The following is a 17,122-nucleotide window of genomic DNA, read 5'->3' on the forward strand; positions in this document are numbered from 1 at the left end:
CTATTTACCACAGACAACAAAAATTAGATTCAAGTTAATCTATTATATCAGAAACACTTGTTTCGACAAGAACTCTGGAGTTCTTTTGTTACATCATTTTATTTCCTTCTCTTTACAACCTCTATATGAATTCTTTAAACAGAAGTGGTAATTAACTGTGGAAAAATGATGTGCCTGCATGTTGTCACATATTTTGAAATATTTAACAGGAAAAAAAAACGCTTGTTTAATTTAGCACAAAATCATGTGGCTCATTAGTGTATAATACAGACATGGGGCTTTGGGTATCAACGATTTATTTATTTTTACATTTTTAGTGTTCATATAGAGGAAGCAATAGGGGAAAAAAAACAAACAAAAAAAAACCTGTCAGCCTCAGTTTGGACAATTGCGGTATAGTGTGTATATGAGCTCCAATCCTGACTTGCAGAATTCCTTGTTGTATTAGTCCTGGCAAATTACAGAATATGTTTGAGATATGAATAAATGAGTAACTGTGTGGCTAGGAACTAAGGACTGGCCTACACTACAGAGTTTTGTCAAGGAAAGTAAGCATTTGTCAACAAAACAGTGGAGGTGTACACAATGAAATGCTCCTCCCCCCGATGTAACTCCCCTGCTATGCCGACATAATAAAACCACCTCAACAAGAGGTATTGGGCTTATGTTGGTGTAGTTAGAGCAACACAGTATCAGTGTAATTCACTGCTCCTCTGGAGCCATGAAACTGAGCAGAAAGCTGCTGGATCCTGCTTAGCATTGAAATTGACAAGGCTGCCCAGCTCCTAGCAGGGAGCAGATGGGGCATGACAAACCAGGGCATGGATTCCACTCTCCGGGAGTAAGAAGCCACAGACAGCTTCCCCCGGCTCCCAGAGGAGAACGGGGAGTGAAGGGGGGACAGCCCATGAGTCCGTGGGGCAGCCAGACTCCCAGCAGGGAGCTGCCAGCAGAGTTGAGAAACCGGTCTCTCAGCTACCCACACTTCCCCTCTTAGGTCAATAGAAATGCTCCTGGTGAGGATGCACACCACTGATACAAGGAGGGTAGTTGGGACATCAGCCATCGCAGTAATTTATGTGGTGGCTGTAGGTTGACCTAACAGAGGTCAACTTACCTTTGTAGTGTAGACAAGGCCTAAGTGTTGTGGTGTCCCACAAGTTGTTAATCTCAGTACAAAATTTCAACCCAGATCTGAGGAGGTGAAAAGCTGGTGCTACTAACCACACTGAATTGCCTATCTCTTAAAAAAGATTCAAATGATTAAGTCTGACATAATGAAAAAGTTTTGGCAGACACTGCTCAACAATGTTGTAACTACTTTTTAAAATGGGTTTTATTATGCATCAGTCTTAAATCATTCCCCACATTTATTCTCAATCTGATTTTTTTAAATATCCGACTGCAGTGTCAAACCATTTTAAAACAAAAACCCCACAAAAATATGAGCTATATGGAAAACAGAGATAAAAGTAAGTTTGTTCTTTTCATTCCTACCTGAATTCAACTTCAACAAGACTTAGCTCTTTTAAGTCCGCACTAAGTTCAAAAGCTCTAAGGATTGGATCCTCCTCTGTCAACATTATTAAGGCAGGACTGGCCAAACAACGATAGATGTCAAGACGGAACCTGTGACAAAAGTTTCAGAGAATAAGGCAACTTCTTAAGATGAAGAAGCTTCACTTGATTAGCATTTGCAAATCACAATATGTCCTGAAATCTTGGAAAAGGTAATTTAGACAGACATTACACCCATAAAATCTGGGGTGGGCGTGTTCATAAGTCTCATTACTCAGGGGTTCACATCTACTTTGAAGTCAATTTCAAAAGGAAATTAAAATTTCCTTTTTCTCTCTCCCAGAGCATGTATGATTGCTGATTTTTCTTTTTCTTTCAGGCCTAAAGACAACATACTGGTTCACTTAGAATTTTGAAAAGAGAAGCATTAAATGTGATGTGTCAAAAGAAGGAAAAGATTGAGTCCAATTCTGCAGTCCTTCATACATGCAGATTTCCCATTATTTTAAATGGAATTTATATCACAGCAGAGCTGCAATGCTGGTTCGCTCTCTTCTCCTCACTGCTATTCCAATCACAGTCCATACAGCAGCAGAAGACATCAGTTAAAGTAATCCTTGTTCCAATCAGACACGAGAACTGGTAAATGACATGAATTTCAAAGGTGCATTTTCACATAGTACTGACCGTGACAAATGGAGAAAAAAAAAGCAAAAGGAATGTGTTAAATAGGGCAAAGGCCTCCACTTTATTAAATTAATCTCAAAGCAATGGAGAACAGGAAGTAAAATGCCTCTCTTCAACTACGGGGCCACTATTTGGGTCCAGTATGGTAAGACCGTCTACATTAACCAAGAAGGAAGGGAGACAACATCCTTATACCCTATCCTCGTCCACAAGATGGGGATACTCATAGTGTGACTTAGCTTTATGAAATTTAAGGCTACCTTCATTCCAAACCAACCCAGATTGATGCCAGTAACCTCCTGGGTTCCAAGCTCAATTTTTTACCTCAAGAGCATGTCACCCATTCAGTCTACATGCACTAGACACCAGCTGCAAATTGCAACAGTTTGGAGTTTGTTTTTTCCTCCCTTTTAACTATCTTAACTAACTAGCCAGAACACTGGGTTGTTATGAGGAAGGTTAAAAAAAAAATAAGAGACATGATCCTATCTTGTGTGGTCGGAAAAATCCTCTCCTGACACCTAAACTGGTGACCTAGCTAAATTCACAGCAATGCAGCCAGGCAATTGCACAAAGTAAGGCTGAGGTAAGTGGGTGCAATTCTACAGGGCAACCCACTCCTGGATGGGGCCTTTTATCCCCAGAGGGAACCGATGCTGGTGCCAATTGGCTCCTATAACATCCACTCAAACTGATCAATTATGACATAACTCATGGAGGCACAGCTCCACCTTATCCCCCCTTTCCTCCCCGACACACAATCCTTATAGCTACAAGAAAAGTGTGGGTGATGCACAACCCCCTTCCCAGCTGGCAGGGGGAAAGGAACACAGGCATCTTCCTTTTCTTCTGGCCAGCAAGACCCAATGGGCTATTTTACACCCTGACTATCTGACCAAAACCCTCTTCCCTGATGTGAGAGATTGGGAGGGACATTTTTGTAATTGCTTCCATATGTACAGATTAATTTTCTCTACCCAAATGCAAGTAGAAGAAGCCTCCATGTCCAAAAACAATTTAGTCAGAAAGTGGTATTACAGAAAATGTTGCCTTAATATATATACTGAGGACTTCGATAAAGCTAATATATATAACTAATACTGAATGAACTGTTAGGAGAGCAGAAAAATTCTCTGCTAGATCCAAGGAGGTTTTTCTCCTTTACAAGATAACTATGACTCACAGACACAAAAAGACACCTCTGTACATTCTCTTACCTAGTTCAATTTTTTGAACAACATTGCAATGGAAGTTAGAACAAATCTCAGTGGTACACACAAACTTTGGAAATTTCACCATGTATCTCCAATGAGAGCTGAATCACTGACGCAAATAATGCCTAGACTTTAAGATTAACAATGCCAAAACATAATGGACCATCTGGATAGTCTGTTCAGCATAATGCCATAGTAAAGTTTCTCCATGCCTGAACCACAAACATTTAAAAAGCACTGAACAAAAAAAAGACAGATCTAATGCTTTTGACAACTGAGCTGATTTAAAAGCATGCAAACGTATATAATTAAAACTGAAGCCTTTACTTTGTATTTCTGAGGAAACTGCTGGCAAAAGCCATCTTGCTAACAATAATCCTGCTGGAATTCTGTGCCACTGCGCAATGCAGAATTTGCAGAGAATTAACGTTCCCTGCAAAATTTTATTTTTTCCAGGCAGAATTTAAAATTTCCCCCAGCAATCCTGCCCACTGTCAGCAGAGCCCCAGCCGCACGGAGTTGTCAGTGGAAGCGTGATTATATTGTGTTATTTTGACAAATAAAATATGCAGAATTTTAATTTTTTTGGTACAGAATTCACTCAGGAGTATAAAGAGTTACAGTCTGCCAACAGCACCATAAAAGTCCAGTATAAGACATTATAATTCTGCTTCAGCACCAGATGAATAGAACTTTATTTGCTTTATAAACCAAGTTTTTTACACTGTTCAACTAGTATGAAATCATAATGAAGACAAAAATCACAGAATCTCTTTCATGGAGAACACCAAGTGCTTCCCCCAGAGGATTTTGGCTAAGAATAAGTGACATAAAAACAAGGAAAAGATTTCTCAGAGGCTTTTGTGTGTTCTTTTAAGTTAGCAGATGAGTGTGTGAGTTTTTTTTAAAGTTACTGACTAAAGTTACTGGTTAGTGGGCTTAAACCAATTAACGTACTGCATGGTGAGACATGTGGATAACTCGCCTTTACACTTGGTGTCCCTCATATTTCTCACTGAAATAATGAAATCAGGCACCAACACTAGAGTCTTTTGTTTCTCTCCTTTGCCCATTGCTACATGTCACTTTTTCCTCTTGCTCTGCATTAGTCTCCTTCCTCCCACTGCCTCCACATTTCTGTCCTCTCCTCTTCCCACACCAGTATATTTCTGCTTCATCTTCATATTTACTTTTTTCTTTTCTGTTCTTTTACACTTTGTTCTCTGCAGAATCAGCATTATCCAAACACTAAGAAGAATGTTAACACATTGAAAAAATAACAGCTAGCTGCAGAAGGAAACTTAACATTGTATTATTTATATAGAATGAAGTAACATGTACCATGCTTTCCAGAGAAAGAATGTACATTCTTTAAGACAGAAAGACTAAGAAAAAAGCAAACTGGATTATCATAGCATATTAGTCAGTCTTCCTCTGCAGCCAGCATGTGTGTGAAGCATTTCCATCTGGAACACTCTTTTGGCTGTTGCTGGACATTTGCCACTCACCTCAAGTACATCCATACTGACAAAAGAAACCAATACAGAATCTTCGTAAGGAAATGTCTGATGCTGTAAAAACGTACTGTAGATTCACAATAAATCACTTTCAAAGAATATACTGCAAGTACCCCCTTTCTAGCAAATCATCACCAACAGAATTATCAGAAAATACTATTCATCTATGTAATGACCAGTAATTCTCATCTTGCAAACATCAGATTGTCGTATTAGGCAAAATAAGTATGAACTTTAAACGGGCTATAAATGCAATTTAATTTAAATGCATATCTGTTAAGAACATAAGAATGGCCCTACTGGGCCACACCATTAGTCCATCTAGCCCAGAATCCCGTTTTCCGACAGTGGCCAGTGCCAGATTCTTAACAGAGAATGAACAGAACAGGTAATCATCAAGTGATCCATCCTGTTGGCCATTCCCACCCTGTGCCAAAACAGCAATCCTTGCCTATCCTGGCTAATAGCCATTGATTGGACCTATCCTCCATGACCTTATCTAGTTCTTTTTTGAACCCCATAACAGTCTTGGCCTTCACAATATCCTTTGGCAAGGAGTTCCACAGGTTGACTGTGCATTGTGTGAAGAAATACTTCCTTTTATTCATTTTAAACCTGCTGCCTATTAATTTCATTTGGTGACCCTTAATTTTTGTGTTATGGGAAGGAGTAAATAACACTTCCTTTTTTACTTTCTTCACACCAGTCACGATTTTAGAGACCTCTATCATGTCCCCACTTAGTTGTCTCTTTTCCAAGCTGAAAAGTCCCAGTTTTATTAATCTCTCCTCATGTGGAAACTTTTCCATACCCCGAGTCATTTTAGTTGCCATTTTCTGTATCTTTTCCAATTGCAATATACCTTTTTTGAGGTGGGGTGACCAGATCTGCATACAGTATTTAACATGTGGGAGTACCAGGGATTTATAAAGAGGCAATACAATATTTTCTGTCTTATCTATCCCTTTCCTAATATTCCATAAACCTAGGCAAAGAAAGTTTTCCGTTATCAAGATTTCCATCAAAGAAATGTAAAAATTATTCTGGAATCCAGAAGGATAAATTCCAATAAAAAACGCCTGTTAGAGATATGATTTTTTATCTATTAGCAACCATTTCCATAAGACAAGGAAATAAGTGTTTCACTTAAGTGCAAATCACATCAGCTAGAAAGAATGTAAACCTAGTTAAAAACTTTTTTAAGACTAGACTATAAAATTACAGTAGTAAAAGCTTTTGCAGCTCATGCTGTGCAACTGAGAGTTTTAGGTTCTATCAATACAACAACTTTTACTTATTATATTGAACTAAACAGCAACCAGCAAAATAGGTTTAAAAAAAAAAAAAATCACACACTAATTTGTCATATGATTGCAAAAGGTCAGAGCTTTGATGATAATTTGTTCCACTTAACTCCAGTCTTGAGTGTCATGAGAACAATTTGGAAAAACAGTCAGTAAATGAAGTAATTTACATTTAATACAACAACTCTCAAATTATCATCACCATTATATTAGAGTTTTAGCTTATGTAATCCACATTGTATCTGCAAAGGAATTGTCAGCTATTTCTATAATGTCAGAATACTGAAGTCCAGAGAAAGTAGCAAATGTAGCGGTGTTAACCTCATATACAGCACTGTTTTTCTCTTTGCAAAATTCATATGTAATTTCACAGTTCCAAAACATATGCATCATACTTACAATACCACTTTTACACTTCTGGAACAGTTGTCAAATCTCAGTAGTTCATTCAAGTTTTATTGAAGTAACTATGAGGTATTTTTAAGTCACTAATGTCTTGAGGTAGATTCTGAAGCCCCTTCTTATACTGAAGTCAATGGAAATATTTGTGGAGTAAGATGCTATTTAATGTGGGTAAGGGTATCAGAATATGGCCCTTGGTATTTGAATGCCAATACTAGCTCTTTCAGTTCAGTTTTGAACCAATTAGATACATAGGAGTTGCTCAAAATGTAAGATTGTAGCTACAGTCCATTTATACCACCTTTATATCTATGTGAATACTTCCACAAGCTCCACAAATATCTAATCATTTCCATTCTTGAAGTATTTTGCTGAGTTTAACAAATAAAATTTGTGGTTTGAGTCAACGAACTGCTTTTCCATTTGCACCCTTAAATCATAATTGCATAAAATGTGTAAAATTAAATGGAAGTTGGTATTTTATGTTTGGAATTTTAGTTCTCCATTTTCCAAAGTAAGTTCTGATAAAACGTTTTCTTTGGCTTACAACCCTCCCTTTGACATAAATTGTAATTACTGAAAGAAATTAGATAACGTAATATATATGAATTCTTTTCTCTTTATGAAATTGGTTAATAAAAATAAAGTATTTTTAAATGCAAATTTTATTTCTATAGCTACTGCACCAAAAGACCCCCCAAACACCTCACAAAAAGACATAATTAAAACAAATCTGAACAAATACATTCAGATCAAATCAAGTGAAACCCAAAGAAACCCCACTGACCTCCACCAAGGGGTACAAGCACAATATATCCTCAAATAAACATTTAAGATAAAATACACTTCTAACCCCCAACTTAGAGAGAAACATGTTGAACCGGATTCTGAATGATGCCAAAGGTTACGTAGTTTGGTATACCTTCAGGATTTTTAGTTATTACCAAGATCTGATATTTCTGACCTGGAGTGTCGTAGGCTATCTTTTTTGTTCTTTGCAGTGCACAATGTGCATTCACAGCCCACAGCGTGAGGTTTGGGTAGGGATATATCCTGTTTCAACAGCATAGTAAGGATTTCATAGTTGTTACGATGAGCAGCTAGAATGACAGGTGCTACATCCATGGTTGTTGAGTACTCCGGGTTCTGAATGCGCTCCATTAGTTTCTGAAATAACATTTAGACAAGTGTTTTAGATTATCACATGCAACTTTATTAAAATGTTTATCCATAAGTTAGTGTCCTGAATGATTGACCAACATGAGCCCCAGTGAACTTCTGATTAAAATATTCCCCTCAAACAATAATCTTGATCTCACATTTTTTTAAAGCAATTGAAATATTAAAAATAGCCTCTCTTCTATAGATACAAATACCATACACAATTATCTCATTTCAGTTCTCTAGGAACATATACATACTGAATTACAGTCAGCAGAAAGGACAAGAAGTAAATAGCCACAAAGACTAAACTCCCCATACATTACCAAAGACTTTCCCTCTCAATTAGAGTTAAAGTACATTAGCAGACCTGTGTGAAGGCTACACAACTGGTTCCCATGTTGCACCTGTTCTGAGAATAAATAAAGATCTCTAGTCTCTAGGGCAATCTTTTTGGTGCCTTTCACCAATACAAAATTCATATGTTCTTTGACAAGTAAACATTTAATTTTTGCAACCTGCATTACTTGGAGAAACCTAGATGGAAACAGCAGCATTTTTACCCAAGTATTGTAAAGGAGCTCTCTCTATATGTCCCATTACTTCTCTGATAATATTCCATACATCCATACTTAGGGGCTTTTTTTAAAAAATTCATTTATTTTAAAATCAGAGCTCACTCATTCTATAATGTAATTTCCACTTGAAGAAAAGTTCTCTCTCTCTATTTCCTAAATATTTTGTGAGAAACATGAGATAATGACCTTAGCAAAATAAGAGCCCTTCAGAACTTTGGGGAATCTGGGCTGCTGAGGAAGAAATAATTTATAATTCATAACAAAAGCAGGTGGTCAGTATCACACACTTTTTATGTTCATGAATTAAAGATGATAATGTTAACGCTCCATTCACTCATGACTTTGCTTCATTCCAGAATTTGTGAGTCAGTCATCCCTAACACAAAATAAAATACGCATTTTATAACCCACCCACATGCAATCTCTCTTGAATTCTGTTTTATACTGTACCAAAATGGAATGCTCGGAGTTATATAAATCGTAAGGAATACAATACTGAAAGGAACCAGTACTATGATTAAATGAGATCCACATGTTTATGAGCTATATGCACAAAAACTGCAACCTTTTTGTAGCTCAGCGAGAGATAGCCTGGTATAATACAGAAGAAACACAACAGTTTTCCTTTTAGGGCCCTATTTCATTGTGTCTCTTCCTTTTATATTTCCTCTTGGAAGAAAACTTAAAAGATTAAAAATGTTTTCCGTATGTGTCCTCATGGAATGGTCAGAATGAGAATCTTGTTCTGAGGAAAGAAAATTGTTGCGAGTTGTCCCTAGAAAACTAGAATTCAATATCTTCTTTTTTTTAGTTTTCATTAATAAATTAGTGTTTTTTTCCCTTCGAGTGATTTTTTTTGGCCCATTCCACTATTGAGATGCAGAGAACATATACACAACAGATTTGTAATGTGGTCACGCACAAACATGTACATACATACATACACACACACACACTCACTCACTCCTGCAGCACTACAGACATTCATTTCAAGGTTTTCCACTTAGTAAGTTTTTTAAAGCATCTTGATATTTGAGGATTGTGAGGAAGGATCTCAAATTATTAAATGAAGATAGAAATTTTAGGTGAATCTTTTAAGTTCAGTGAAGTTTTACCCAAAATATACTTTTTTTGGTCAGTCAGAGCTGCCAATAATTTGTACTACAGAAAGGGTTTACAAACACTGGGGGTTTTTTTGTGCGAGTGTAATACGATAGTTATTAGACCTGCTTTATCTCAAACCTGAGTTAATGTTAATCATTTATGATGCTACTAGGTGCCTACAATCAAACTTTTTGTTGTTGTTGTTGTTTTTTAAACTTCTATCCCCTAAGGCGAAGAGGCTGCAAAAACTTAATTGAAGACTAAGGTCTAATTTCTGACCTTTTAACAAATGCAGATCTTCACTTAAGCATCTTGCTGTGTATAATATATTTACCCTGAAGATTAATTCCTGATGTACCAACCAAAATTAACAAGAATTAAGGGTACTAACTACAATAGTTGGTCTTGAGGATCGTTTTGGTCGATGATTAAGTAATATATCAACAGCTCCCACCACTTCTGAGTCAATAGCCACCAAAAGTGCATCTGTTGACTGAAGAGAAAAAATAGGAGGTTAAATCTGAAGCAGTAGTAAAACAGATAACATGCCAAAAAAGATAGTAGTATTTTGAAGTTAAACAGCAAATGATGTACTCAGCTACATTACAAAGAACTATAGATTTTTTTAAAAGACTGCCATAAAATGATGAAGATGAAAAAGACAAATCACTAAAATTATACACAGACATACAAAGTATGCAGGAGCAATTACTTTTATTCTAAAGTTATTTAATCTTAAAAACATACTGCATACTGGAAAGGTGGATAGAAAACTAATACAAAAGACTCTCCAGCACTACTATTCTTCAGGGCCAAACCTGCAATCTTTGTTAATCTAAGCAAAGACGCTGGTTGTAGCTAGAAGTCAGTATTAAATCCATAGGAGTGTGTCTATTAAAATAATGGATATTCTGCAGCATTAAATTAACATTATCCATCCACACCACCATGTATAGAGTCAAGATTAAAATCTTTGGATCATCCAATGAGCTAGCATTGTGCTACTGACAGTTTTGTTCCACTGCAGCCATGACCAACAATGATCTGAAAAGGAAAGTGGTCCCTCTCAAACTTCACTCTTAGGCACTGGATTAAAGAGGTTGCAACAAGATATGCTTTAAAGAAATACCAGAAAAGGATTAACATTAAGGATCATGTAAACGGCCTATATTGTGTCTTGTCTGGGATGATGGAAAAAGAGATATAACCCATTCAAGAAGGGTCAAGGAAGAGTCTCTGGCTCCTTGCTGTTTCAGCCACACAAAATATAATTCCTGCCTGGAATATCTCTACTTGATATTGTGCAACTATAGAGGGGCTACGAGAGCCAGACAAGCAAGAAGGCAACTGTACAGGGTTGTAAGGTCTTCACATTGACCTTTAACTATTCTGTTGCTCTTTAACTCTTCCCCCAGCCTCCACCATTTTTCAACTTTACTGCTGATCAGTCACAACTTTTAATAGTGCTCACCTTTAGTAAAGCCAACCTTCCAAAATTCTATTTGCATGCGTAGAGCAAATCATTTTATTTTGGAAGTAAAATATCAGTTTCTGTACACTGCCATCATCGTAAAGATAAGACAAAGACAGTAGGTTCTGTCTAGGCTGGCTTTTCATGATGCCTCTGCAATGCTGAGCTAAACCACCTTTTAATTTTCACTTCAATTTACATTATTCTTTGTAATCTTAATATTTTTGTTTAAAACAGGGAGGAAGTTACAACAGAAATAGTCCCCTCTTAGCAGCAGCAGAGGAAGTAGCATTTTATAAGTTTGGTAGGCAGGACATGCTTCCACCACTTGGAAGACATTGGAGAAAACAGACTTGGAGGGAGAGCCAGCCAACACTATAAGCACCTGAACAACCTGGGAGTGAAATAGAATTGAAGGATGGCAAGAGATTCAGACAAAAAGCTTCTAAGTCAAAACTAAAAATTCAGAGGTAGATGCACTTTCATTATTCCACTTATTAAAACCCCTATCACTCACAGATATACATTGAACCATATTCTAACCACACTGCGGAAAATCAGCAACATTCTACAATTCTGAAATTAAACATGGAAAAATTGTACTACTTCTTATATCCTCATTAACTTTTAAAATCATAATAAAATCTAATAATTATTTTACAATACATTGCACGTGAACTCTGAACTACAGAAGTGTATACTTGCTTTAGTCTAGAGATAAGATACTTGAAAAGAATATTTCATGTTCTAACTTCAATCTTCACCTATCCTAAAAGTTGTTATGATCTAGGTGCAAAGTGACGTTTGCATTCTAAATATTTTAAGACTTTACAATTCCATTGCAGAATATTAAAAAGGTGCAGTAATTTATTTGGGGAACAGTTTGTGTGCTGACTCTTCAGCAGGAATAACCAAACTGTTCTCAGTACTCAATAGACATCACTGATGCACTAACGTGAAAATAATTTACAGATTTGCCATGTTTAAACTCCACTGGAAACATGGAGTTAGTGTGGATAGGGGAAAAATTCAGTGTTTCCAACTGAAAGGGGACAAAATTGATAACGTTTTTCTTCCAGGTTCTGAAAGTGCAAAAGGAAAACCAAAGACAGTAAGAAACAGAATATGAAGAGTACATGACTCTGTAGAGGTTCTGTACCTGACAACCATAATCCAAAAGGAGCTGTAGTATGTCCAAGTTTTCATTTTCAATGGTAATGGTAATAGCATTTCTCCCAAGCACATCCACACAATTTATGTTCATGTCACCTGAGCTGTTCTCCTCCAAGAGTTTCTTAACCATGTAATAGTCGCCTAAACAAGCAACGTACAAATATATTTTAGTATTCTAGATTCATTTTTACTGGCATATATTCTGAAATGTAAATATAACAATACTTTTATCAATTAGAATAAAAAAAAAGCACATGCTCATTGAACAATTTAAGAGGTCATTAATCCAGTCATCCATGTCATGACCAGTAATCCATGTCACCTGACCAAAAACTTCAACATATAAGGCTGCGAAGCAGCCACGGTAGAAACAGGTTATTCACATTAGATGTGAAATTAAACAAAACACAGATAAATCACTCCTCCCCATCCTTTATAAATCCCAGTTCAGGAAAGTATTTAAGCTTCTGCTTACATGCCACTGGGAAAAACTTATGTGTAAGTGCTTTTCAAAATTGAGGCAATAGCTCCCATGTACTGTATGAGACCAAAGAGGGGCCAAGTTACGGACCAATGTATCTTGATCAATGCTACTATCTAAATTGGCACTTTTTTTTCAGTTACAAGTTTTTAATTATTTTTTTTAATCAATAACACATTTTCAAGTTACTCTATATATCAGAGAAATAATAGTTTATAATAAAATACCAGTAGAATTTGAATCTCAGCTACAGAGCTGTTAGAATGTTACATTAGCTACTAAACTTTCCATACAAGAGCTACAGAGTTAAAAAACTGGAAGTACTATGCATTGTTTTAGCTCACCAAGCCCTTCTTCCAAGCCAAAAAAAAAAGTTCATTACAAAATACACAAAGAATAAATTTCTAGGCAACCTGATTGCCTCGGAGCAAGATATTCTAACACTACACAAAGAATCAGAGCTAAATTCCTAAACATAAGAACAGCTATACCGGGTTAAACCAATGGTCCATCTAGCTCAGTATCCTGTCTTCCAACAGTGGCCAAAGCAAGGTGCTTCAGAAGCAATGAATAGAACAGGTAATCATCAAGTGATCCATCACATCGGCCATTCCCAGCCTTTGGCAAACAGCAATTCCTGCCTATCTTGGCTAATATATTATGGATAGATCTATCTTCCATGAATTTATCAAATTCTTTTTTGAACCCTGTTATAATCTTGGTCTTCACAACATCCTCTGGCAAGGAGTTCCACAGGTTGACTGTGAGTTATGTGAAGAATGACTGTGCACTCTGAAGAAATACTCCCTTTTGTTCATTTTAAACCTGCTGCCTATTAATTTCATTTGGTGACCCTTAATTTTTGTATTATGAGTAAATAATACTTCCTTATTTACTGTCTCCACACCAGTCACAATTTTATAGACTTCTATCATATCCCCCTTTAGTCGTCTCTTTTCCAAGCTGAAAAGTCCTAGCCTTATTAATCTCTCCTCATATGGAAGCTATTCCATACCACTAATCATTTTAGTTGCTATTTTCTGTACCTTTTCAAATTCCAATATTTCTCTTTTGAGATAGGGCGACCAGATCCGCACACAGTATTCAAGATGTGAGCATACCATGGCTTTATAAAGAGGCAATACAATATTTTCTGTCTTATTATCTATCCCTTTCCTAATGAGTCCCCATATAGTTAGCTTTTTGAACTGCCACTACACACTGAATAGATGTTTTCAGAGAACTATCTACAAGGACTCGAAGATCTCATTCTTGAGTGGTAACTGCTAATTTAGACCCTGTCATTTTATATGTATATTTGGGATTATGTTTGTCAATGTGCATTACTTTGTATTTATCAAACACTGAATTACATCTGTCATTTTGTTGCCCAGTCACTCAGTTTTACAAGATGTGTTTGTAACTCTTCACAGCCTGCTTTCAACTTAACTATCTTAAGTAGTTTTGTATCAACTGCAAATGTTGCCACCTCACTGTTTACTCCTTTTTCCAGATCATTTATGAATATGTTGAACAATACTCATCCCAGTACAGATCCCTGGGGGACATCACTATTTACCTCTCTCCATTCTGAAAACTGACCATTTATTCCTACCCTTTGTTTCCTATCTTTAGCCAGTTATTGATCCAAGAGAGGACCTTGCCTCTTATCCCATGACAGTTTACTTTTCTTAAGAACCTTTGGTTAGGGACCTTGTCGAAGGCTCTCTGAAAATCTAAGTACACTATACCCACAGGATCACCCTTGTCCACATACCTGTTCAAGAAATTCTAGTCAATTAGTGAGGCCTGATTTTCCTTTACAAAAACCATGCTGACGCTTCCCCAACAAATCATGTTCTTCTAGGTGTCTGATAATTCTGTCCTTTACTATAGTTTCCACCAATTTGCCTGGTACTCAAGTTAAGTTTACAGGCCTGTAATTGCCAGGATCACCTCTGAAGCCTTTTTAAAAAACTGGCATCACAATTAGCTTTCCTCCAGTCATCTGGCACAGAAGCTAATTTAAATGATAGGTTACATACCACAGTTAATAGTTCTGTAATAGTTTCACATTTGAGTTCCTCTGTGACTAGCATCAGAAGAAATACTCTTATACATAAATCATGGATGAGTGGAAACACATGGTTAGCAAGTGATTCCACATTTTAAACATGTTACTAGCTAGTAAAGTCTATTTTGTGGTTTTTATCCTCAAGAAGAGAGGACAATTCTGTAAAAGATTAAACCCCTAAATTATACTTATGTGCTGATAGTTTTTAAACTATTCACATCAGTTTTTGTTTTAAAAATACACTTTCTACTTAAAGGAAATACATTTCTATATTAAATGCTTATGCAGTATACTTTTCAAGAGTGCATCTTTATCTAAGATCAACAGTGACCAGATGCTAAGCAGACTTCAAGGAAATATTAAAATCTCACTTATCTGGAGAAATCCTTCATTCCAACAGTTATCCCAATTTGAAATAGTCATGTACACATGAACATATTAGTACCATACAAAAGCCCTGATGCAAAACACTGATCCTTTTACACATATCCTAACCACTCAGATTACCCAATACTTCACGTTATGGTTTATTTTCAGTAATATCAGTTAATTTTCTTTTTTTTAAAGGGGGACTCTAGGTCAGGATTATAATGTATCATTATTGATACAACTCACCCCTGACTCACACAGACGACAGAAACCAGAGAAAAGTAATGCAGAACTGTCCTTGGGGCTCAGCACTTCATATTATGGGGCAGGAAGCAAATTATAAATTGCAGGGGTCTCCAAAGGATGCAACGTGCAGGAAAGTATGGTTCCTGCCCGGCACAAGTAACAAGCCATAAGAAGTCTCCCACTTTCCCTCCTCTCTACTTTTATTGCCTTTATGTCCTTTACCTTTCTGTATGTAAAAGTTCCTATGATGGATAGGTGTCTCTTCTACCTGCTAACTGCCGCTGTGGTGTCTGACCTTCCGTCACTATGCTCGGATATACAATTCAGTAACAATTCAAAGGTGGGGGGAAGTCGGGCAAGAGGCGCTTTGTGCTACCTGCGCTGCCTGCCAGGAGACCTTTGACGAGAGCCCTAATTATAACGGGAATCCCACTGCGAGAAAAGGGGCCGCGGGTCTCCTCGCGCGGGGCCGGCGGCCCGTAAACACCTCAGCCCTGCTCCCAGCGCAGCTCGCGGCCAGCACCGCGCACCCTGCCGGCGGGCCGAGACCGGGGGGCACTGCGGGCCGTCTGCCGGGCCCCCGCCCTCCCGGGGGCTAGCCCCAGTGACACAGTAGCCCGATGGCGGCCCCGGAGCGAGGGCGGGCGGCACCTTTGTCGCAGGCCAGCAGGAAGAGCTTCTCGTCCAGGGTGGTCTCCTCCTTCACCTGCCTCACGTCTTTCAGCGCCAGCAGCTTGTTGGGGGAGGCCGAGGCGGACGGGTCCGCGCTCTGGTACAGGGCGGCCATGGCGCCGGCTCCGCCAGGCCCATCAGGGTGCGGTGGGTCCGGACCAGTCCGCCCTGGGGTTCCCCACGCAGCGGGCCGCCGGGCACCCGCCTCGCACCGGGAAAACGGGGGGCACCAGCCCAACGCTCAGCAGGGCGGGGACCGACCGTCTAGGCTCGGCTGCTCTCTGCGCAGGCGCGGATGGGAGCCAGGCGCCCCCGAAGACCTAGTTGTGCGCTGGGGGGACGCGAGGCGGGGCCCGGGACTCAGGCCACGCTTCGCTGCTTCTGATCTTGGCAGCTGCTTGGCTCCGTCCCTCTCGCTGCTTCTCCCTGTCTCCACTCAACAGTGCTGGCCGCCCGGGGAGCCGCCAGTCTCCAGCCTCCTTTCCCTCCCCGCCCAGCCACATTAACCGGCGCCCGCCGGGGCATTGCTCATTGTTTTCCTAATCTGCTTCCCTCCCCCTCGTTCTTCACCTCACTATTCCTCCTCCATGTGGAGCCCTTTTTCTTTTCCTTGTTCCCAGAGGCTGGGGGCAGATGCCTTCCCCCCCCTCCAGCCCCGTCACAGGCCTATTCTGGGTGTGCCATTGTGCCCCCAGCAGGATGTAATATAATCACAATGGGTGGTCTCTGCTCACACAGCTGCAGACACACACGCATTGTTCTGAAGTTACAGCCCTGCTTGTTTTATCCAGCCTGAGAAGCCGGTATGTTGCCTCAGTGTTGGGGTAGCTAAAAAGATGACGGTGTTAGTATGTTGCTATTATCACCAGTTTTATTTGGTGATTTTCTTATACACACATCCCACGGAGTCATATGATTTCATAAGAATCTCAGCTTCCATTTATTTAAAAAAAATGTATGCTTCTAGCCCTCATGGCTGTGGAGAAAACTTGAAACATGAGTCCCAAGAGCACGCAAAGAACTTGAAAATGTGGAGTTTTTTAAATCTCATGGTTTCTGAATACCGCCGGGGTTGGCAATACTGCAATGTTCTCTTTCCTCCATCAAGAAGTTCCCTTCTCCTATGGGTCTGTCTTTCTCCTTTTTTTCCC

The 17,122-nt window shown here is 38.7% G+C and overlaps 1 protein-coding gene across 3 annotated transcripts in view; it reads right to left on the bottom strand.

Moving 5' to 3' along the window:
* TRPC1 (transient receptor potential cation channel subfamily C member 1) overlaps positions 1-16,605 on the bottom strand; it is a 50,693-nt gene extending 34,088 nt beyond the window's left edge. For all 3 annotated transcript variants that reach the window (XM_067557184.1, XM_067557097.1, XM_067557264.1), the window contains exons 1-5: positions 15,951-16,605; positions 12,116-12,270; positions 9,877-9,978; positions 7,607-7,809; positions 1,498-1,629 (exon numbers count right to left, since the gene is read on the bottom strand). In XM_067557184.1, coding sequence (XP_067413285.1) covers positions 1,498-1,629; positions 7,607-7,809; positions 9,877-9,978; positions 12,116-12,270; positions 15,951-16,086 — 728 coding nt within the window. In that variant the 5' untranslated portion in view covers positions 16,087-16,605. The remainder of the gene's footprint in view (positions 1-1,497; positions 1,630-7,606; positions 7,810-9,876; positions 9,979-12,115; positions 12,271-15,950) is intronic.
* Positions 16,606-17,122: the final 517 nt, after the last annotated feature.

This window comes from Emydura macquarii, unplaced genomic scaffold, assembly GCF_026122565.2.
Source record: "Emydura macquarii macquarii isolate MOO-44397 ecotype Brisbane River unplaced genomic scaffold, CSIRO-AGI_Emac_v2 contig_18, whole genome shotgun sequence".
Classification (NCBI taxonomy): Eukaryota; Metazoa; Chordata; order Testudines; family Chelidae; genus Emydura; species Emydura macquarii.